Here is a 24738-nt window from a genome sequence, read left to right as displayed (position 1 = left end):
AAAATCTACCCGTGAAATGTGATTTGCTGTATATTATTAGATGTATTCTGTAACAGGACCTACATTACCTACATTTTGTTGTAACTGAGTTCCTTTACGTATGATGAAATGAATGTTGCATAAAACGCTAGATTGAATATCGCGATAGGTAAGAATCGCTTATGAGATGCGACTTTGTATTACAAAGGAGTGAAATGTCAGTTGCAGTGTTTAACTGGGACGTCAATTACACCTTATTTATAATTCTCCTGGCGTATCGACAACCGTGCCTTTCTAGACTCCGTCAGCAGAGATAGAGGTCACTGAGGTCAACTGTCTCGTCCTTCGAGTACACCCCCTCGATATTCCAGGGGTTACTATCACTGTCGTGATATCCGAAACAGTGATACAAAATGTAGTAGCCCCTGAAGTATCGAGGATATCGCGGACATTGACAACTGAGTGCAATATAAATCAAAAGCCAGATGTCAGTCGTGAGTATGTAAATTAACGTCCCAGATACAAACGATATAAAACTAGTATATTAATAATCCGAAATAAGAGGCCAAAATAAATTAAAAGTAAAATCAGAAAACATTTTTATGGAATATATATTCAGCCACTATAGGGCTTTCTTCAGTCCAAAATAACACTAACACAGCGTGTTCGTCTACATGTTTGTTTACATTTATTGTGCGCAGGTATGAAATATCTTGGTCTGATTAAACACCGATTATAACCATAAGATACTTTTCAGATAGACTCTTGTATCCATACAAATGACACTGACGTATCAAAAGGGGATATTATATGCAATCAGATGCACGGTTGAAAACATGAAGATGCTCCACCGCTGACAAATGGTATTTTTCACTATCAAAAACAGGAGCAGACAATTTAGAATTTTTCTTCAGTTACAAAAGTTACTTACTTTACACCAGTACCACCATTGAAAAGTTTGAGCTTCTAATTTTACGATAAGTTAAAAATATGAAAAAAATTAATTGCATCCCGAAAAAATTCCTTGGCACTATATCCTATATGGAATGAAGTACTGATTGCGCATGCACCAAAGGCAGGATAAATTATTCTATATTATTTTGTGTGTTTATTAGAGATATATATATATAAACGATTAAACACCTATTACTGTTCAAATGATGAATGTCATTTATGCCCTGTCGTCGGTGGAGCATCTTTAATGATAAAAATTATTATACATATTCTAGACATTAAAGAGCTTAGATTTAACACAGACTGATGTTCCAAACTAAGACTAGCTATACATTACTACAGCCGTTAAAACACACAGACATACATGTAGCGAGCTATTTGAAAGTTGTGAAACATTATCCACTGAAAATATATATGGAAAAGTGCCTGTAAAGCGAGCTATTTGAAGGTTGTGAAACATTATCCACTGAAAATATATATGGAAAAGTGCCTGTAAAGCGAGCTATTTGAAGGTTGTGAAACATTATCCATTGAAAATATATATGGAAAATTGCCTGTAATTATATGTAACTCTATTCATATGTATATATTTGTAACATCAGCCATGTACATTGTAGTTCCATTTTTTATTATCGGAATGGTGTTAAACAGGTACTATATATTCTTAAATAAAATAAAAGATGATTAAGAAAAACAAACCTTAATGCAAAATAAAATACAACGGTTTAGTATGATTCATAAATATTACATGAATACTTTGAAATAATTTGTTTTCTTGTTTTTTTTATAAACAGTTTTTCTTTATTCGCGGTGGTGGATGGCTGCAAATGATATTATCTGCTAAATGAGATCAATGTTTCATGGTTATTGTCATGCCAGTAATAAAACAGTTATTGACCTAGTTTCGTGTAAATACGAGAATTTATTAAGTCAATATGGCACGGTGTCAGATGACCAGCTCTAAAGAAGTTCTCGTATTCACCCCAAATTAGGTTAGTTGTTGTATATCATATTACACCATAGGCACAAAGACTGAAATAAAACACCAAAAATGTTTCACCTGAGGTATCAGTACTTACTTGCTGCGTCAACTTGGATTTTTGCATGACAGACATCCAGAACATACTTACAGGCAAGCTATATATACATCATGACTTTTCAAAAACTGATATGTTAAGTTTTCTTCAGTAATCTATCGAAACTAATTAAGTGTAATAAATGGGTTTCGAAAAATTACCAAACAGCAAGGTGCTATGAATACATGATACAAGCATATCTTATTCTTGATGTTCGCAGTGGGTTTTAATTGAAACATTGACTGTTTAAAGAGGGTTGTAGACCACCCTTTGCCTTCTTAATTGATCGCTGGCTGAACTCCTGTATGTTTATATAACATAGTTATCTGCTCCTATGGGTAGGTAACGATTACGACACCACGTAATTTCAAATGTAACATAGAAAATTACAGAAAATTAAATTATGTTAGTACAAGAACTAATAAAGTAGCTAGCAGGCACCACCTTCCATGTAATTTCCAAAGACAGCATTGTGGTTTTGGAGATGTTGCGCGATTTCAAGGCGTTAAACGTTTGTGTATATATTTTCAACATTATCCTGTATGTTTATAAGATACACGAAGTAGAAAACAATACACATCACTAACATACTAGATAGCGAGAGCACAAACAGACACATATCTACGGCTTTCAGCAACGAACTTTTCTTTGGAACATCCGCTTCGTAAACCTCAATGGATTCATTCACTCCTTCGTCGAGTGGAATATTCTCGTTCAGATTTTCATCGTTCTTGATGTGCTTTTTCTTCTTATTTCTTCCCACTGTTCGTTTGTACAGATGAACTAATCTACCCGGTAAGTCATCTCGTTCGTGAAGTCTAATGGTTACAATGGTGAGCAGAACGACCAGGGTGCTGTGTATCACTGACGTCAGCAGGAAATACGTCATCCCTGGCAACGGTTCAGAGGTCGTGGGCAGGAACGATCCCATCACCGACATGTACACAGAAAGGGCTAAAAATAGAGTCATTGAAAACGAGACTCTATCACTTGATCCGACTGGAATTAAGAAGACAAATGATTCCAGAATACACAACACCGCAACTGGGATTAATACGTTAATGATAAAGTACTCTGACTTCCGGGCCATGCCAATTGTAATGACAAGAAAAGAAGCGGAAACGTCCTCAAATTTATCAAAATTGTCGGACATCTTGGTCCATATGACATCCCATTCGCCGTTCTTTGTGTAAAATTTCATATTAACCTTGGGACTTGGAGCCCAGAGTTTCATTTCTTCCTTTGTATGGATCATGTTGTTTAGGACGAGCAGACACGTGTGATGGTCCTTTGGGAAGGAACGCATGTTGGCGTGACACAATGACCTGGAAAAGGAACAATACATTAGCATATACTTCTGTATATTACTGTCAGTCTATACGTTGAGTAAAAAGGCAAATATATTTGAACATTTAGAAATATAAACCGCGTGTACTCAGAGTTAGTGATACCATATTTAAACTTTTAAATACCCAAGCATTCAAGATTACTATTATTAGATATATTAGTATTAATATGCTCCACAGCTGACAAATGACATATTTTCGCTATAAAAACAGCAGACGAATTAGGAATTTCCTTCAAATACAAAATTTACTTACTTTACACCATTATAACAAGTGAAAAGTTTGAACTTCTAATTTTACTTTAACATGAAAATATTAAAAATTATTAACTGCATCCCGGCAAAAAATCCGTGGCAATACGTTCTGTATGGAAGTAAGTATTGGTTAACATGATCTTCGCGTGACTCTGGCCTATACAAATTTGTGAAAGAGTGCATGGCTGTGGGATGGTATGACAAATGGTATATTAAGTGCGGTACGATATAACATGAATATGTGCTGTTGTATTAATATTTAATGAGGTGCGGTAAACATGGATTAATAGTGCGGTATAGCAAGATTAGAGAGTGCGATATAACATAATTAGAGAGTGCGGTATAACATTATCAGAGATCGCAGTAAAACATGATCAGAGAGTGCGGTAAAACATTATTAGAGAAAGCGGTAACACATGATTAGAGAGTGTATTATAACATAATTAGAGAGTGCGGTTAAACATGATCAGAGAGTGGGGTTTAACATTATTAGAGAGTGCGGTATAACATGAAAATGAACTGTGGTTGAGCATAAATATGAGGTGCAATACGATAAAACATGAATATGGGGTGCGGTATATTATGAATAGGTATTGAGTGCATGAAAATCGAGTATGTTAGGACCGCCTATTGTGGTATAAATCATGATTAAGTATTTAGTGTTACATAACATTATCAAGTGCAGTATAACATGAATACAATGTATTAAGTGAGGTAAATCATAAATATACAATGTATAAAGTGTGATATAACATGAATTTGTAGTGCTGTATAATATAAATATAAAGTGTGATATAACATGAATTTGTAGTGCTGTATAATATAAATATAAAGTGTGATATAACATGAATTTGTAGTGCTGTATAATATAAATATAAAGTGTGATATAACATGAATTTGTAGTGCTGTATAATATAAATATAAAGTGTGATATAACATGAATTTGTAGTGCTGTATAATATAAATATAAAGTGTGATATAACATAAATTTGTAGTGTTGTATAATATAAATATATAAAGTGTGATATAACATAAATTTGCAGTGCTGTATAATATAAATATAAAGTGTGATATAACATAAATTTGTAGTGTTGTTTTATATATAAATATAAAGTGTGATATAACATAAATTTGTAGTGTTGTATAATATAAATATAAAGTGTGATATAACATGAATTTGTAGTGTTGTATAATATAAATATAAAGTGTGATATAACATGAATTTGTAGTGTTGTAAAATATAATATGTGTATATATATAAAAGTGTGATATAACATGAATTTGTAGTGTTGTATAATATAAATATAAAGTGTGATATAACATGAATTTGTAGTGTTGTATAATATAAATATAAAGTGTGATATAACATAAATTTGTAGTGCTATATAATATAAATATAAAGTGTGATATAACATAAATTTTGTAGTGTTGTATAATATAAATATAAAGTGTGATATAACATAAATTTGTAGTGTTGTATAATATAAATATAAAGTGTGATATAACATGGATTTGTAGTGTTGTATAATATAAATATAAAAGTGTGATATAACATGGATTTGTAGTGTTGTATAATATAAATATAAAGTGTGATATAACATGGAATTTGTAGTGCTGTATAATATAAATATAAAGTGTGATATAACATGAATTTGAGTGCTGTATAATATAAATATAAAGTGTGATATAACATAAATTTGCAGTGCTGTATATATAAATATAAAGTGTGATATAAACATAAATTTGTAGTGTTGTTATATATAAATATAAAGTGTGATATAACATAAATTTGTAGTGTTGTATAATATAAATATAAAGTGTGATATAACATGAATTTGTAGTGTTGTATAATATAAATATAAAGTGTGATATAACATGAATTTGTAGTGTTGTATAATATAAATATAAAGTGTGATATAACATAAATTTGTAGTGCTATATAATATAAATATAAAGTGCATCAAGTGCGAATATAACACGAATAACATTAATATGCGCGGGATATAACCTAAATAAAGCATATTTATGAGCGTCATATTAATATTATTTAGTGCCGTATAACATTATTATACAGAGCGGTATATTATTATGATTAAGTGTCGTATACTATGAATTACATTACATGAATATAACTGCTGGGTTCCAATAGACTTCCCCGGTATAAAGAACGAACACACTGAAATCATCAGACCCAATATGTTCTATACGGTCCACAGCGTTCAGAAGTATAATCCGCGGACGCCATATTTGGTTGGCCGGAAGTACCATTCCTTCAACGCCGCCATAATCATCCGGGTTCCATTGCAGCCGATAGTCCGTCCACCTATCAACAGACGTGTTTAATATTGGGTCAGAAGTCGGTCGTTGCAGCAAATAACGCAATGCTTTTCTAGGGAGATTTTAAAGTTGAGAAAATCCATTAAGGTATGAAATGTTCGTGAAACTGGGGTATCACCATAATATTTCTATTATCATTCTTGCTTAAAGACATAAAAACAAAAATGTGTCAAAAACTCATTTTCAAAGTTTAAAAAAGAACAAAACAAAACAAAACACACTGCAGTCGACCTGCCTTAGCGACCACTTCTGTATATAATATGAGTCCAAGATGGCGAATTTCAACATAATGTGATGGTGAAGTAAACACGACATGGCCATGAAGAATATTTCATCGAGCGGTGTTTATAGACAGGCTTGACCACAGGTTTTAGATTCTAGTTTTACAGACACCTCTATTTGTGTGAATTGTCTCAGTATTACAGAAACAGAGACATCCCTTTAGTAAGCATCAAACGCCTGTGATTTGACTGTAACATGCATATATAGACCATCAGAGGAACAAATTAAAAAGGTCTTGATAACCTTATGGTCTTTATGCACAGGTCATATTTTGATGAAATGGATCATTTGTGAGCCTTACAAAGTGGTCTTATTAAGCAGGTGGTCTTTATACATAGGTTGTCGCTAAGACAAGATGTCTGATTACGTAGGTGAACTTTATACAGAGGTGATCGCTAAGACAAGATGTCTTTTTACGTAGGTGGTCTTTGTACAGAGGTGGTCACTAACACTAAGACAGGATGTCTTATTGAGTTGGTTGGTCTTTATACGGAGTTGGTCGCTAAGACAAATGGTCTTATTAAGAAGGTTGTCTTTATACAGAGGTGGTCGCTAAGACAAGATGCCTTATTAAGTAGGAGATGGTCTTTATACAAAGGTGGTCGCTACGGTGGGTTTAACTGTACTTGTTTCCTTACACTATTTTCATCGACCCTGAAAACGTGACGACCTCGGACACGACGTTGAAGTCGATGACAGAGTAGAGAAAATACTCCATATCTACGTGCACCGTGTCGTTCAGGTACAAGGACGGCCGAAACTCGGGCCTGTATTCTTCAAATAAAGTATCGTTCAGGATCTCTAAATCTTTCATCATCCCGGAAGTAGCGGCGCCTCCTATGGACAGGACCAGTAGTAGTAACTGTAGGGACCGGAAGGTCAACTCAATTGATGGCCCCATTGGGTACGAGCTATAATGTAAAATGATAACTCTTAAAAATAATTTCTATAAAGAATAAGAAAGGAAACTGTATGTACTGTAATAAAAGTGTTATTTGTAGAATATATTGTGCTAATTAGCCAATTATATGCATATTTACGTAAGAAATTGTTTATATATTATTAGATAACTGATCAACTACGGTGGTCGGGAGTAGACATGTGTTCGAACAAAATATCATTGCATGGAAGGAAACAGTATTGCTTGAAAACGAAATAGTATTGCGTGGTAATAATATATTATTGCGTGGCAACGAAATACTGTTGCGTTCGAACGAAATACCAATGTTTTACCTTTGGCTATTTCATATGTTGTAGTCTGTTACTATTTCATATACAAGCCCTATACAGCAGTACTGAAGGAAATTACGTGTTTATTACGTATAGCAAAATTTATGTGGACAAAAAGATTAGAACATAATATTTTCTGTTTTCTGAAACAAAATTGATAAAAAATGAAGAATTTACTTAACAATGTAAATGACAACTTACCTTATAAAAGGTTGGCGTCCTTGATCTCCCCGTTTCTAGGTGTCCCAGTAAAGGGTTTCCACAGAGTATATATAACCAGATATGTGTCCCAATAAAGCCAGTCAAGCAAGCCATTTCGGGTAGAATGTATATATATATGGTATAATGTAAGGATCGAGTTTCGTTTTTACACAATATCAGATATATCATTTCAGACTATTATTAGTGCACTATGAAATACGTCCCTGGTAAAGTGTCAGGGCGGACTTTTTATTACAATAAATGAAACCACCAAAATGAAGTTTTCCAAGGCTGTAAATCTGTTTTCATAAAGTTTTATGTAATGAGATTTGTTACACAATAAGGGAATATGTCATGTGCCACGTTTCAACGAATAGTACAATGTATACATTTGTTTGTTTGATTAATTAACGTCCTATTGACAGCTATGGTCATGTAAGGACGGCCTCCCATGTGTGCAGTGTGTTGCATGTATTTTTCTGCGGTATATTCATGTTGCGTCTTCTTGTATTGTACATGTGTCACCTATAAATAAACAAATAACTAGGTATCATACATGTTAGATACGAACAGGTGTAAAAGGTGTACAGGTTGTCTACGCAATGAAAGTCGATACTTATTGTCAGGATGGGTTTGTATCTTACCGATAGCCAGACAGGGCCATAAAAATACGACAAGAGGTGAAGAAAACCCGAAATACTAGGAAAAAGAACCGTCAACCAATGAGCAATAAATAGATGCGACATGTCAATCGAAGGTTTTGTTGTTTTTGGGTTTTATTCGTTTAACTTCCTATTAACTGTCAAGGTCATATAATGACGTGCCAGGTTTGTCGAAAAATTGATATCGTCGACCAATTAGATAGTCGGCGAATCAGTCGTCATGATGTCCTACAAGCGAGCATTGTGCTACACACATACACGTGTAATCCTTTCGTTAAAAGTTAAGATATCCGGTATGTATAAAATGAAATGTGACCCGTGAGAAACACATTCAACAACATAATCTAAACGAGGTATTTTTCTTTCTAATACCAAGATTATTGCTGAAAAATATACTAAAGATGGACGTCTTTCATACATCATCTACCAGACATGTAAATTCATGTCTATGATCGATCGACTTATCACTGTTGTTATTTTCCCGGTTTAGTTTTTCATTGCCATTAATTCTCGGGTTGATTTTGAAAGGAAAATGAACGCTCTTTCCAACGATCGTAGTTATTGAATTTTTGTCTCGGCGAGCTTTCCACCCATTTGGTGTATAATACATGTAGAATAAGAATTTCACCAATTTCTGGTCTAGACCAATAAATCGCCTTAAATGGTTGATATGCACTTTGGTTGGTCCATAATGATATAGACTAACTAATTCGCAGATTTCGCTGTGCTAGGGAAGGCTATGGAATACATATAATATATAATCTTATAAGACTCTTTCATATGTGGATATGAAGGATAGGGATATTCTACCCGAGGGTCACAAAATGTAGTAAAACCCGAGGCTTACCGAGTATGGTGTGCCGATCGTTGCAAAATTCAGTAAGTAAAATCGTCTTTGTAAAAGCAAAAATGTTTGTAATATATCGTTATATGTGTTTAATACTTTTGATTTGTGTGTACAAACAATACATGTTTGTGTATTTTTTATATTTATTTGTAAAAATAAAATTTATGTTTAAATCAAGTCAGTGAAAAAATGTTTTGTGTGCAAAAATATATTTGAGTGTGATTTTGTTTTATATTTGAGTGTGAAATAAATTTATGTGATTGTTTTGTGTGTAATAATTAGCGTCATGAGATATATGCTAATATCGCTTTTGTAACGGCTCCTCTGATTGGCTAATCTGTTAATGGCGTCATATCTACACTGGCGGTGAAATTATCAGATTTTGTTAATAAATGGTAATATATCCGACTGAACGATGTCGATTGTGCCTCTGTATAGCTTCATATCAAAACTTGTCCTAATGGAGAATGTATATGCCCTATAATATACTCACCATTTACAAACAAAATCTGATAATTTCACCGCCAGTGAAGAGAAGCGATCATTAACAGATTAGCCAATCAGACGAGCCGTTACGAAAGCGACATTACCACGTATCCCATGTTGCTATTATAACACAAATAAAAATGTCACACACCATTTTTTTTCAGACACAGATTTAAAACAATATCACACACAAATATATTTTTACACAAACCAATTTTTTTTCACACACAATATAAAAAAAATACAAAAAAAAAAATTTTTACACACACCAAGAAAATATTGAACATAAATTTTATTTTTACATATAAATACAAAAAAAAATATACAAAAACATTTATTGTTTTTACACACAAATTAAAAAATATTGAACACATATAACGATATGTTATGTTGTGTTTCTTGTAACTGTGTAACTTGTAAGTTTTTCTGGTGCAAACGTTTGTTTGTTTGTTTGTTTGATTAATTAACGTCCTATTAACAGCTATGGTCATGTAAGGACGGCCTCCCATGTATGTGGTGTGTTGCGTGTATGTTGTGCGAGGTGCATGTATTGGGAGACTGCGGTATATTCATGTTGTGTCTTCTTGTATAGTGGAACTGTTGCCCTTTTTATAGTGCTATATCACTGAAGCAACGTAGAACTCTAACGCAGATTGAGAGGATGGTACGTTTATTGGAGTCTTAGGAGTCGACTCTGTACAAAGGTTAATGGCGAGTTAATATAGCAGTACACCGAGATAACAAATGTCAATATTTGGGTATGATACCCAATACCTGGAACATTTGATACTAAGATATCTGCTGTATAACATAGGGAAACATAGCTCACCATTAGGACCTATCCATATCAAAATTAATAACATGGCCATGTAACTAGCAGCCATACAAATACCCTAACAGAAGTTAGTTTCCAATAAAGCTTTACATGTACGTACAAGTTATGCTACTGCAAATTAGAAACACATGTGCCCGACCTACACAATGTAACATACTTGAAAGCCGCACATGAAAATGTAGATAATTATGTATTTGTCCAATTTTCTAACTCTTAAATTCTTATCATTATTATATTATACCACAGATATATTACAAACATTTTTTACACATATAATTGTACTTATTTAATTTTGCAACGATCGTGCCGAGGGTTTTGCAACATTTTGTGATCCCGAGGGTAGAATATCCCTTGACGTTTTATTGCAATTTTACAACTATAATATCCCGCCATTTTGAAATAAATTCGAAGAAAAACACGACTGCGAGTTAATTTTCCATATATGAAAAAATACGCGTTATTTTCAATACAAATTTCGTTGTTTGCATCTTATATAGTATAACCACTCAAGGTTGTGGAAAAAATGTGAAAATTTAACCGAGGAAATTGTAATTTTGTTAACGCCGAGACGTTACGAGGCTTTATTGCATGGGTACAGCCTCAGGCGACATGAGTATATTGCCTTAGACCAGCCAGTATTACACCCGTAGGTATGAAAGAAATTTATTTATAACATGCGCACATGCAGTTTAAGGTTTGAGATGCAGACTTCATATACATTTATATAGAAATCAATATCTGGACTAACCGTTTTATTGGTAGACTATTTAGGATATTTCGACTATAACTGAAAGACCATAATTTTGTCACATGCATTATATAGTACCTTATTTTACATCATAGACAAATGTTTGTGACACCAGGAATATATATTGGTACAATGTATGCGCTAAATGCAGTACCGATATATATATGTAAGCCTAGGTTCTGTCATGATTTATGAAATATACTTGGAATTGTATACTAGAGGATAATGAAATCCGAACGTGGGTTATGAACCGAAACCAACTCGCAACCCAGAGGTGGAAGGCGCATATCAGTGTATAGTTATCACTCTGCGACCCGCCGGCTACTTAATTTATCAATTGTTTTTTTTTTATTAATGAAGGAAATGTTTTTGTCGTTTAACAACATCAATATGATGCAGAGAATAATATATTCTCATCAAACGTATAGTAAAATCGGCCATAGCCCGAGATCTGGCCCTGACACCAGACTTAGACATTTTGACAGACAGATGTCTGGTTTATGGGCCTTAAACCAGACATCTATCTGTCAAAATGTCTAAGTCTGGTGTCAGGGTCAGAGTATCTCGAGCTTGTTCGGCCAATGACGGTTTATTTAGACAGCGCACGTTATCTTTTAAACGGAATAATCTAAAATATTGCATACTTAAATTTAATAAGGTAAGGCTGTCCGAAATTATTTAAGATCGTTTAAAGTACCCGTACTGCTAAAATCAAGATATTTCTGTGCATCAGTTTGACTTTGATCTAAACATGTTATTGGTGTTGTAGGATAGGACACTTGTTGGCCGACTGATAGAATGTCTGATCCCAAGAAATAAAACATTTAAATTACACAATAAATGTGGCATACAGTGACATTTTTATACAATACATATTATATAACATTGTATTTGAGAGAGGGAGGGAGAGACTGGGAGAGTGGGGATGGGGAGTGAGAGAAAAGAGAACGGAAAAGAAAACAAACTTCATGCATGTTCATAAGGGGATATGGGAGATACAAAGTAACTCCAGCATGTTATATTAGTATCATCATTATTTATAGGGCAGAGTTGCGCCCCTTCATTCATATCTAAAACCACGTTTACATGACCAAAATAACCATAAGAACATATTTGTGTATATTACCATTAACTATACAGAAGGATATTTGCTATATTAGTATCTACAACAAACTGCAATAAATTTTATGCGTATACATACGGAAGCGTATTAGGAAAATAGTTTTCACGGGAACTAAAATGTTTTATATTGCGACCACTTAGTGATCTGGTGGCCGCTAAATAATTTTCTGGCGACCGCAACTTAATTGATCTGGCTGCTGCCAAATATTTAAAAGTCTAAGATACCTTCATGATCATAGAACCTGTCCTGCAGGTTTCGTTTGTCTACATAACCCATCATTTGAAACTAGTATTGTCTTTCCTTGCATTCCGTTCATTGGTTTCTTGACTTGCCTTCTTAACATCAAGTATCTTCTTCTCCAAATTCAATCTACTGGTCTGTTCATTACCTTCGCTATATATATTGTCATTCATCACAGATGGGAGAGTGATCTGAAGCCTGCCCCGCTTTTCCTTCCTTTATAGACTTTTTTCATCTCTTCGGCCCACATATGAATGATACTTATCGGCAAGGGAGCTAACTCTGAAATACGTAAAGACGAAATAAAAGGAATGGTCACTTAAACCATCATCGTCACATACCGATTCTCACCATCACATATTGGGTTCTTATCATCACTTACTTGGTTCACATCATCACATACTGGTTCTCACCATCACATATTGGGTTCTTATCATCACTTACTTGGTTCACATCATCATCTTGTCACATCATCACATACTGGGTTCTCATCGTCACATATTGGGTTCTTATCATCACTTACTTGGTTCACATCATCACATACTCGATTCTCACCATCACATATTGGGTTCTTATCATCACTTACTTGGTTCACATCATCACATACTCGATTCTCACCATCACATATTGGGTTCTTATCATCACTTACTTGGTTCACATCATCACATACTGGGTTCTCATCGTCACATACCGTCTATCGAACTTTCAGCTTTTTCGTGTGTATTTTGGATTAATGGTATGATTTTTAAGTGTGTGAGTTAGTCTTCTACTAATCAGAGATTTTTTCATAAATATAGCCTCCTGCTGTCAGTTCTGCTGCCGAATTTTTGTCATATTTCTCGAAAGAAAAGTGCAGACTTAAGTTTTTTCTCCTGATATAAAAATAAGTAAAACATTTTGACTGAAGTCAATTTTTGCCTTAAGTTTGTTTCAAGAAATGTTGCCTCTTCCTTTACACTACCCCGGCGTATTTTGGTAATTATTTCCTGGGAGGACATCTTTATTAATGGGGAAAAATGTATGTGTTAACAACTGATGATGTCATTGTTACTCACCACTTTCTTCTCATTACATATTTAGCAATGATACGCAGATATAGAAATATCGTTGAAATATGGATATATCACAGGTACGGACGTGAAAAACGTTACGGGTCACTTGCCCGATCACGTGGGTTTCCTCCGGGCATTCTGGTTTCCTCCCACACTAAGATCCCTCGGGGGGAGGGGGGGGGGGCTCTTACTCACCACACCACTTACACATTAATTCGATAATTCATATCTTTATTCCTCCGTAAATGAAGAGTTTCATTAACATATAAGAATACAAGCATAAAAAGGTGCAAAAAAAATTGAGAAAACATATTAAGGAAAGGAAGAACATAAAGCAAAACAAAGTAAATATAAAATAAAAAGAAATAAATCATCAATTGAAATCTATATGAATGTACAGAAAAGCATCAGTTTAACTGTTGACTACTAACAAATATGTTGAATTGAATCTACAGTATAGTCACTAATTAATAAGTAAGTATAAACTTACAAATGCAGTTATAAGTAAAGAAATTAAATAGCTACACTATACAGCGAATGGTATACAGAACATTTAATTACTGAAAGGTTAAGGCGAAGCACAGACAATCTTGAACGAATGAATATACAGTATTATCATCAACGAGAGCTAGAATAATGTTCATATTTGGCCGGCCAAGAATAATATGTATTTGTTCTTCCCTGTCGGCTTGGTCTAATAGAACATATACACAGACGGGATAAATATTCACAACTTTTGTAAAATTTGGAAACGCGTTTACATATAACAGAAAAAGATCGAGGAACTTTGGAAATGGACCACAAAATCAATGGAGAAAATTCCACGTGAATATATCAAAACCTGCGCAATTCAGAATTTAATGTCAAACGCTGTTTCCATTGATTGCTTTCCTCAAGAAATAAAACATTTTTAACAATATATTTCCATGTACGTTTGCTTGGAATCCAAGTTGATTCTAAGTAGTCATAAACAAACAACTGCAAAGTGTATTTATGAAAGTATTCCATACGTCGAAAATAAAACCTGTTTTCGACTTAGATATACCTAAATACACGTGGTATAGACATTACAAAAACAAAACAACTGCTTCGTAGTACATACAGACTTGACATTACACAGAGCAGCAAAAATCTAGCGAAGTGTAGTGCGATCACCCGTTGGTCTCCGACGATGCAAAACTCTTAACTTACATTGTTCAATATATACAGAGAGAGATACTATACCTAATATTCCCAATGCAATATCTGATCTAGTACGTATTTGAAAATTCTGTTTTGTACATAGATGATGTGTAGACTCTAGTCAGTTAAAAAAAGTGCAAACCAAAGCTCACAGCAAAATTAAGCTCTAGAGAGAACAATAGACTTATACAGTTTTAAACTTGTTAGAGGCATAAGCAGCTTACAAAGGTTTGTCCACGCAACATATGCACAATTTCGTCCATTGCTGGACGACCAGGACGAAATTTGTCCACGTAAATACCAACATGTGTAGTATAAGAGGACTCTAGTACCTGTTTTAAACTTGTTAGAGGCATAAGCAGCTTACAAAGGTTTGTCCACGCAACATATGCACAATTTCGTCCATTGCTGGACGACCAGGACGAAATTTGTCCACGTAAATACCAACATGTGTAGTATAAGAGGACTCTAGTACCTCTTTTGGCCCAAGAAACCACTTAAGTTTCGTATTGAAAAAACACTTATTTATTCTATTAAAAACAATAACAATAGATATTGGAGCATTATAATCAAATCTCCAAATACAACTATATGTATAACAAGTATACATTGAATTGTCAAGATCACGTTTAGATAGTGAATGAAGAACTATGTCGTCTCCTTGAGTAGGACAAGTGACGTTAACGTCTAGAATGAAAAAAGAAGACTTAGAAGAACATAATTCATTTAACAAATCATAAATTTACACAGAATAAAGCCAATGAGAGAGAATACTCCCTTGTCGGGTTCCCTGACGTACAGGAAACTATTTTGAAATAAAACCTTAATAAAGAACTGCACTGTAGAAATCCTTATATAATGAGACAATGACATTAATAAAATCACGATTAAAACCAAGGGATATAAGTTTGACAAACAGATCCTTAAGCCAAAGACAATCAAATTCTTTGGCATCATCCAAAAAACAAGAAAACAATTTATTATTGTTATCACCACAGTAAATAATAGATTCATGAATAAGATATGACGTCATAGTGCTACTGACATTTTTCTGGAACCCATTTTGTAAAGGATTAACGTGAAATACGTTTTCACTCACTAGTCTAATAAGAATATGCTTTTCATAAACTTTAAATATAACAGGCAATAGAGATATTGCTCGATAACTGTAAGGATCAGATTTTGGCTTATTATCACCTTTATAGAGTGTACAAATCATACCTCTTTTGAGGTCCATTGGAACAAAAAAAAATTAAAAGCATTAAAAAGTTTACATAGACACTGGTAAATCTGCAAAATAAGATGTTCGTAAAAAATTAGTCAACACCAGAAGCTTTTCCACGAGGGAGATTAATAAAAGTATTTTTTTTACTTCGTCTTAAGTTAAATCCATGAACGAAGTGTTATCAAGGGAATCATTTTCCATAAAACATTTAAAAAGAATCAGAGTTAGAGTCACGTCGTCGTTCGTTTGAAATCCATACACAGCGAAGTCTATACATCTCCTTATGCAATGCCTTCAGTTCACCCTTCCAATAGGATGTCAGAAATGAGCGGAACTTACGTTTCTTCAAAGAAGACTCCGACGCCGCGTAAAGACAAGAAGCAATATCTCTGGTAAATATTCCAATGTCTTTTTCGGATGCTATGACGTGTTTGCATATATCAGAATTTACCAAATGTGAATGGAGTGATTGCTGATATATTTCGGTGTAATCAGAACCATGAATTCCATTTAAATGAGATATGAGGCATTGTTCAAACGTTGTTGGAATGTCGACAGTGATTAGATACATCAAGATAATAATCGTTGAACACTCGGCATTCTTTGATAAGGTCATGTTTACTGGATTCAATGTTCAGGTGATCGATCAAGGAAGATGAGCCGTCATCAGAGTGAACATAGGTATGGGTAGGACTATGCACAACAGGGACGTTACTACCGCCAAAAGGTGATGACGACTCAAGATTGATTGAAGTTGGTGACCTCGGCTGTTCTTATATCCGTTGATTCTGTGACCATTTAACCGTGTATTAAGATCACCCATAATAACAACTGAACCTTCAGAAATGAATGACGCGCGGAATTCGTTTAATTTAGCAACATATTCAGAGAAAGTATCTGCACCATAACGAGATGTCGGAAGATAAACTTGCATTATGAATACCACGCTTGAGTTCAAAGATGCTTTCAGCATTGCGATTCAATCATCAGCAGAATCAATTACCGTCATCCAACTTGAAAGACCTTTACGCCACATTAAAGCGACGCCTTATTTGCGCCTCCTGTCATGAGCTAAGGGATGAAGAGAAAGAAAAGTCAGAGATGACATGACTGACAAAGTCACTATGTATACTCTGAAATAGATGTCTTTGCTCCTCAAGTAACCAATACTCTGATACGCCACATATGTCGATGTTATGTGAAGTGAGGGCAGTAGTATTGAGGTGCGAAGCCGCTGACATAATGCCAGTAACATTCCAGGACATTAACCGGACTGAAGCCATGATGAAAACAACAACAGATAAATAGAGAGTCGTGGGCTTAACTGCCATTATTTACATTGGAGGATTCATCGTTTTCACCGTAGTACTGTTTTTAATACTATATCCTGACTCGTAATCCGTTGGGCCAGAAGTTTTCAGATTTTGTTTCCCGACGTCATACGAAATTATGTCTTACTTTTCATAATGCGAATTAAAGTAACCGTTACCCGCGTTCACTTAGATAAGATTGAATATCATTGAATGTACATGACGCTGACATGCCACAAAGAAAAAGGCGGGTAGTCTTATTTCTCACCACGTTGACGAATTTGCTCAAAGAGGGAGGATCTTGAGGTTTTCAAGTGATATGCTTACCAGAAGATGCTGGCGATGGAGAGGCAGGAACGGAATGATCACCATGATGACGACGAGAAGAGTTCAAAGACTTCTTACTGCTATCCTTGTTCATAGTTCTTGGAGTCTACCAAACACCGAACTTTAACTGGAGTATCGTGAAGAGTTTTGGACAAAAAGGAATGATTACCAGCCACTGGTACACTGGGAGATTTCTTACTCTCTGAGGCAACAGATGACCATGAAAAATCGCTCGGTCGAGGTGTTTTTGTCGTAATCTATGATGGTGGAGTAGAGTCGGGAGATGACTCAGAAGAAATAAGAGCTTCAGATATATAATTCTAAACTCCATCTTATTAAGCACATATTTCCTCAGCGAAACCATTGATAGCCGCGTCGCCTTTTCTTTGCGATTGTTCTTGAATCTCCTAAGTATTAGCATCAGTTGTCTTGACTCGTGATTTCACTGACGAAACAGAATCGGAAACGGAAGAAATGGATTACTTGCAAAAAGACAAATCACTTTCAACACACGATAGTTTACCTTTGATTTCCTTTACGTCGTTGTGTAGTGACTTAACGTTGGCGAAGCGTTCATCATTAATTCTAGTTAACCCAAGAGTATTCTCTTTAACAGACTGGTTGATATCGGTGATAACGCTCCCAAACAGACTTCCTGAAACGGTCTAACGAAGAGGTTTTTGACGCGATCAGACAAACCTTTCGTCTCGGCACAGTTTACAATATTATTGGCGAAGACATTGTTTATCACTCGAATGGAAGTATTCAAATCATTTCGGAGCACTTCCATGTCTGAAACAATGGATTTTTTGTCGTTCAAAATCTTCTCCACTAGAACATTGAGATGCTCTTACAACTCGTGTGTGAGTTTTCTTAAGTTTGCCATTATATATTTGATAGAGTTAATATCAGCACCCATTTGTGAGGAAAATAACTCATTCAGATCACCATCATGGTCGCCTTGCAGAAACTGATGAAGGACAAAACAGTCACAAGCAATTTCACCTGAGCTGAAGATTTGTGGTAGATTTTCTAGAAACAAGGCTACTTGAAGGACAAACTTTCATGTGCTTTGCATTATCGTATACATTGTATGGCACGGTGCCATGCGATTTTACTTAACTTTCAGAGTTACCGGCGAGCTGAAGCAGTGGCATAATATAGACATCTTTGGGAAGACCAAGAAGTGCATTGTCAAAGGCACTCGACTCATCTACTTGGGAGCCACATATACTGTTAGTAAATCTCTCATTAGCAGAAGAGCAAATGGGCAAACTGACAGGAACTAGTTCCGTATATGAGACGTTGAAGTCACAGTGTTCGCCCATTTTCACGCGTAAGGCTTTTAGCACCGTGAGAGAATGCTTTGCACCAGAGCGTGACTATTTTTCTACCGTACATTACCTAAGGCACAGTTCTTGAATGTAAGCGTAAACAGGTATGGCTATTAATAGCTCAATACAAGTCCAACGATACAGTATATTGTCATTCAAAAATCATCAAAAATGCAACAAGATTAATAAAGTTCCAAAAAATTGAAATCACGAGTAAATACAGACTACAGACTGGCTTTACGAACCTCTGTGCACAAATCCAGAAGTGGGATTGTTGAATTTCTGTCTATGACACACATGAGCTGGGAGCTCGTTCATCACCTGTGCTCGTCACCATGTACCCCAGTGACCATATTATTGTGAAAAATGTATGTATTAATAACTGAAAATGTCATTGTTACCAACCATTTTCTTCTCATTACATATTTAGCAATGATACACAAATAAGGAAGTTGAAATATGGAAATATCACAGGTACGGACGTGAAAAGCTTACGGGTCACCTGCCCGATCACGTGGGTTTTCTCCCACTAAGATCCCTCGCATGCTTGCATCCGGGCCATCTAGAGTGCTTTGCATAAGTTGTTTAACATTAATAAAGTTATGTTTTTCATATTTTTTAGATATCGCTGAAAGTTTATATCTGCACTTTAGATATATATTTTTGCATCTTGACCAAAACTTCTATATGTTTTACCAAACAACATTTAATGTCCCAGAAACAACGGACGGACTTAGCGGAGAAAACACCGACATCGGTCTGTACCTGACAAATACGCTATCTTAGATTCGAACTCGCGAGGTGGCGGGTTCGAGGTATTATGTTGGAGCATATTATATATAATTAACCAGTTAAGAAAAAATGTGAAATATGAAATTATAACATTAACTTTTGTTTTTTTAAACGTTATACCGTTGATTTAACAGTAAGTCAAATGATGATATTCCTGAAGGTTGCATATGATTTAAGGTTTCAAATACATGCAAACTAATGTTTATATTGAGTCTTTGTCAATACAGGCATATTCCGCTTATTTCGCCGGTCGTACGACGTGGTAACAGAAAAAGCTTCGTCTTGTCTCAAAAGTTTGGATTTATATTACTCACATTAAAGAACGTTGAGTCAAACCCCGGCCCGGGGGTGTCCGAACTTTTAAATGTTCATTTAAATATTCGTAATGTTAGAAATAAACTAGAATAAATATGATTTAATTTTTTTTGTTATACGGTAGTGATACTGATATCCCCACCGTAAAACAAATAACAGATGCATATCTACAGTAATGCGATACGAGACGTATTTCAACAACTAAAGCTTGGGAAAGAGTCTAATCATGATGGATTAAGTCAGCCAGCGTTACAGAATATTTCTCACACTACTTTAGTCCTTTAGAGATGTTATTCAACATATCACTGTCGGTATTTTTCCATCTGCATGGACATGCTGTGCCGCTGTGCCTGCGTTCATTCGATTTCTATGCACTTAATAATACAATAAATGGTTTAAACATTGCAATGTCAACTACTTTATAGATGTAGAGTAGATACGTTAAAGCTGACAATGCAAGTTAAAAACATTAAGTTGAAATTAAAAAAAATATATATTAACGAAATATTTTTTTTCAAAAATTGTTTCTGAGACATGACAGTGTGGTATCTAAGGAAGTGGCAGCCATTTTTCTTTTGCTCTGCTTAGTAACCTTCACTGACCAACCCCCTATATAAAGCACGAGACACTTGACACACGTGTATCATTCCAAACATGTCTTGTCTCAGATACACATGGCCACAGGGACTTGTAACGTAGGTTGTGAGAAAGTCTGCTGTGTATACATGTGTACTAGGCCTATATACTATATAAAAGGACAAGGGAACCAACGGCTCGCTTGGAAGAGGTACACCTGCTTCTACAAAAGTCGCCCGTATTCCGTCAAACATTGATAAATATGTACATATTTAATACCAATATATTCTTAAATAAATTTTCGACATGGAAAACACAACTTCAAACACGAAATAATATATTAACATACTTTTATTTCACTATGAACGTGGAAATGAAGTCAGATATCACCGATGTCGTTTTGCCTGTCCAGGAAAATCTAGGTCAAAAGCACTCATATTCCCTTGTAACAAATTTTGTATGCATTCATTTCACTTTCTGGTGATATTTTCCCATTGCAAATACAAATAGGCTATCTCTGATAACTCTTTCATTAATCCAATCCAACAGCTAAGCGAGGAATCACACTTTTTTTTATCCAACACTCGACTCTTGTTCGTATAATCCGCCATATTGTAATTGATGATGGGCACCTTTTTGGTGTACTCGCCCTTACCCGATACTACACTGAAATTCTGTACTCAGACTCTGTATAAATTAAGTTTCACGGTTTAGGTTCTTAGAAGAACCTTTATTTGAGATGCATATATCATTAATTGAAAAATCTAACTTAAATGGAGACTCTAATGTTGTACTTGACCGTTACCACATTGATGGACTATGTCATATGTGTAGAACTGAAAATGAGACTTTAACCCATTTGTTTGTTAACTGTTTATTCACAACACAATTGTTAGACATAATATATGCTAATCTCTACAATAATGAAAGTTTTGACTCGGTAAATATGACATGGAATATTGATGAGGAGAAATGATGCTCGGTGACTGCACTGATAATTTATTGAAAAATGCAATATCTAACACAGTCATAATTACAACTAAATGGGTTATATGGAAGATCAGGAATAAAAAAAATACCAAAACAAATTAACTTCTCCTACATCAGCATTTCAAATTTTAAAAGAATTACTTAAAGATAAGCTGTCATTATACATAAAAATCCAACAAAATGGGAAAAGGGAATTGATAGTTTCAAATACCGAAGTTTATTACAAAAACTGTGACTTAAGAACTACATGTATTTATAATTACTCTTTTATCACTCAAGTATATGTGAGAGTTAGCTCCCCTTGTTGTTGATATCAATTTTAATACTTTTTTGTGTTTAAAACTAATATTATGGATTTATTAGAAGTTAAATTTAAAAATGTAAAAAAAGATGAAAGTGCATATTAACAAATAACATTACATAATATGTAACAACTGAATTTATTAGAAGTAAGAAAGCATTTATATCAATTTGTAATAGAATGTCAGAATAGGTGATACGGAGTAGTCTCCCTTCTACAGATTTTTTATATTAGAGTTGTCTTCCCTTACCTGACATATTATATGCACAATGTAATCAATTTATTTTGAATAGATATGAATGATTGAGAGGTAATTATGAATAAATGATGAATATATCTGTAAATAATGTGAAAGCGGTGAAAGTTTGTGTTCAAGATTAGAATAATCTATTTTGATATGGAAATTTGTGTGGAAGTCCTTCTGTGAAAGGAACATAATGTTATTTATATGTCTATTGAATAATTTTTTTTTCTTAAAAGTTATCACATATAAGAAATAGCCGTATGTGTAAATGTGTTAAAACGACGAAATCTACAAATGTGAGTAAGTTTTCATTATAATATACAAACTACTAAATACTTGCACATGTGCGAATTCCGTGTTGAGACAATTAAAGGAAATGGTCGGAGTATATATTTCAAAATATTCCATTTATAAACAGCACTTACTTCAGGGGAAATATATTTTAACTCATCGCAATTTACACAAAATACGTTTTTTCCTAATTTTTAGCATGCACGCCCATTAATTCAAGATTTAGTTTGAAGTTCGATTAGGAGAGCATGTTATGTTAATTGATTTTGGTAATCAAAAAGGTATCGACTGTGACGTCATTGTATTGTAAGAAAAACCCCCACGTAATTTAGTAAGAGAGTATGTCGTTACAATCAATACCAACCCGTAAAGGTGAGATAATGTGAATAAGCGGAATAATACAACCAACATAGTTTCTGAAAAATAACATTACATCTTACCGAGAAAATACAACGTAGTTATTTTGTTGATGCAGTGACGCCAGAAAGCTGTTTTGTATGTGATAACCAATACGTTACATAAACCAGCATTACGTCCGTAGGTATGAGAGAACATAATTTATCATAAAATCCGCCTGATATCTAGAGATTTCGTGTGATATCTGTGTATATTTCACTGAGCAATATCATCTGGAGCGATTTTCATTGGATGAAAATAAATTGTAACGTAATGGCAAAAACAACGAAATGGCGTCCGAAAAGATAAGGTGATCTCAGGATTAAGATGACGGTGGTACAAAGTGGCGGCCTCTGCTAGATTTTCGCAATATACATGACTTGAGATTGTTTGAATGTTGGTTGTACATTCAACTTCACCTATAACGGATTTTTGGGGACCATGACAAACACTTCGTTATATCAGGAATTCGTTATTCCCAAGTCCAAGATTTTATATAAAAAATTATAAGGCAAACACATTTATACAAGTGTTTGGGGACAAGAATTAGAAATTCGTTATTCCCGAATGCAAGATTATACATAAAAACAAGAGGCCCATGGGCCTTAACGGTCATCTGACTATAAGTACAACACAATGTAGTCGTTTGAAGGTTTTAGCATATTTGACCTCTGTGACCTTGAATGAAGATCAAGGTCATTCATTTGAACAAAATTGGTAGCCCTTCATCCCAGTATGTCACAGGCCCAATATCAGGTCTCTAGGCTTCCTAGTTATTCTCAAGAAGTTGTTTAAAGATTTTAACCCCTTTGACCCCTGTGACCTTGAATGAAGGTCAAGGTCATTCATTTGAACAAACTTAATAGCCCTTCATCCCAGCATGTCAAAGGCCTAATATCAGGTCTCTAGACCTACTACTTATTCTGAAGAAGTCGTTTAAAATATTTTAGCCAACTTGACTCCTGTGACCTTGAATGAAACAAACTTGGTAGCCCTTCATCCAAGCATGCTGCAAGCCCAATATAAGTATCCTTGGCCTTTTGGTTCTTGGGAAGAAGTTGTTTACAGATTTTAGCATATTTGACTTCTGTGACCTCGAATGAAGGTAAATGTCAATCATTTGAACAAACTTAATAGCCCTTCATCCCAGCATGCTGCAAGCCCAATATAAGTATCCTGGGCCTTTTGGTTCTTGGGAAGAAGTTGTTTAAAGATTTTAGCATATTTGACCTCTGTGACCTCGATTGAAGGTAAAGGTCAATCATTTGAACAAACTTGGTAGCCCTTCATCCCAGCATGCTACATGCCCATTATGAGTATCCTGGGCCTTTTGGTTCTTGAGAAGAATTCGTTCAAAGATTTCAGTCTTTTTGACCCCTGTGACCTTCAATGAAGATCAAGGTCATTCATTTGAACAAACTTGATAGCTTTCATCCTAGCATGTCACATGCCCAATATCAGGTCTCTAGGCTTCTTAGTTATTTACAAGAAGTTGTTTAAAGGATATTTAGCCTATTTGACCCGTTCGAAATTAAAGTTTATCAGAAAATTGTGTTGTTGTTTATCTTAGGTTGTTGACGTTTTTAGTCTCCTGTAGAACTAAGTAAGTAAGTTTCATAATAGTATGTATCGTCTAAGCTGGCTTTCCCCGCCTAAGTCGTATAATCGGAAACGTTTCGACGTTACAGGCGCGTATTGGTATTACTGCAGCCAGGTTATGTAATATTATTTTGCATTCAAGTTATTTTTATGTAATACACAGTAGTTATGTAGTTGTTTGCGAGAAATGAAGACTTCCGTGAC

General features: G+C 34.7%; 1 protein-coding gene across 1 annotated transcript; it reads right to left on the bottom strand.

The window, feature by feature from the left end:
• Window positions 1–678: 678 nt before the first annotated feature.
• On the bottom strand, window positions 679–19024 carry LOC138308708 (acetylcholine receptor subunit alpha-like). The gene is made up of 6 exons (XM_069249737.1): window positions 18832–19024; window positions 18220–18351; window positions 8304–8358; window positions 6867–7139; window positions 5732–5932; window positions 679–3334 (listed from the first exon to the last, which is right to left on the bottom strand). The coding sequence occupies exons 1-6, from the start codon at window positions 19022–19024 to the stop codon at window positions 2515–2517; spliced, it is 1674 nt and encodes a 557-aa protein (XP_069105838.1). The 3' UTR covers window positions 679–2514.
• Window positions 19025–24738: the final 5714 nt, after the last annotated feature.

Source organism: Argopecten irradians, chromosome 15, assembly GCF_041381155.1.
Source record: "Argopecten irradians isolate NY chromosome 15, Ai_NY, whole genome shotgun sequence".
Classification (NCBI taxonomy): domain Eukaryota; kingdom Metazoa; phylum Mollusca; class Bivalvia; order Pectinida; family Pectinidae; genus Argopecten; species Argopecten irradians.
This window is presented reverse-complemented; position numbering and strand designations above follow the sequence as displayed.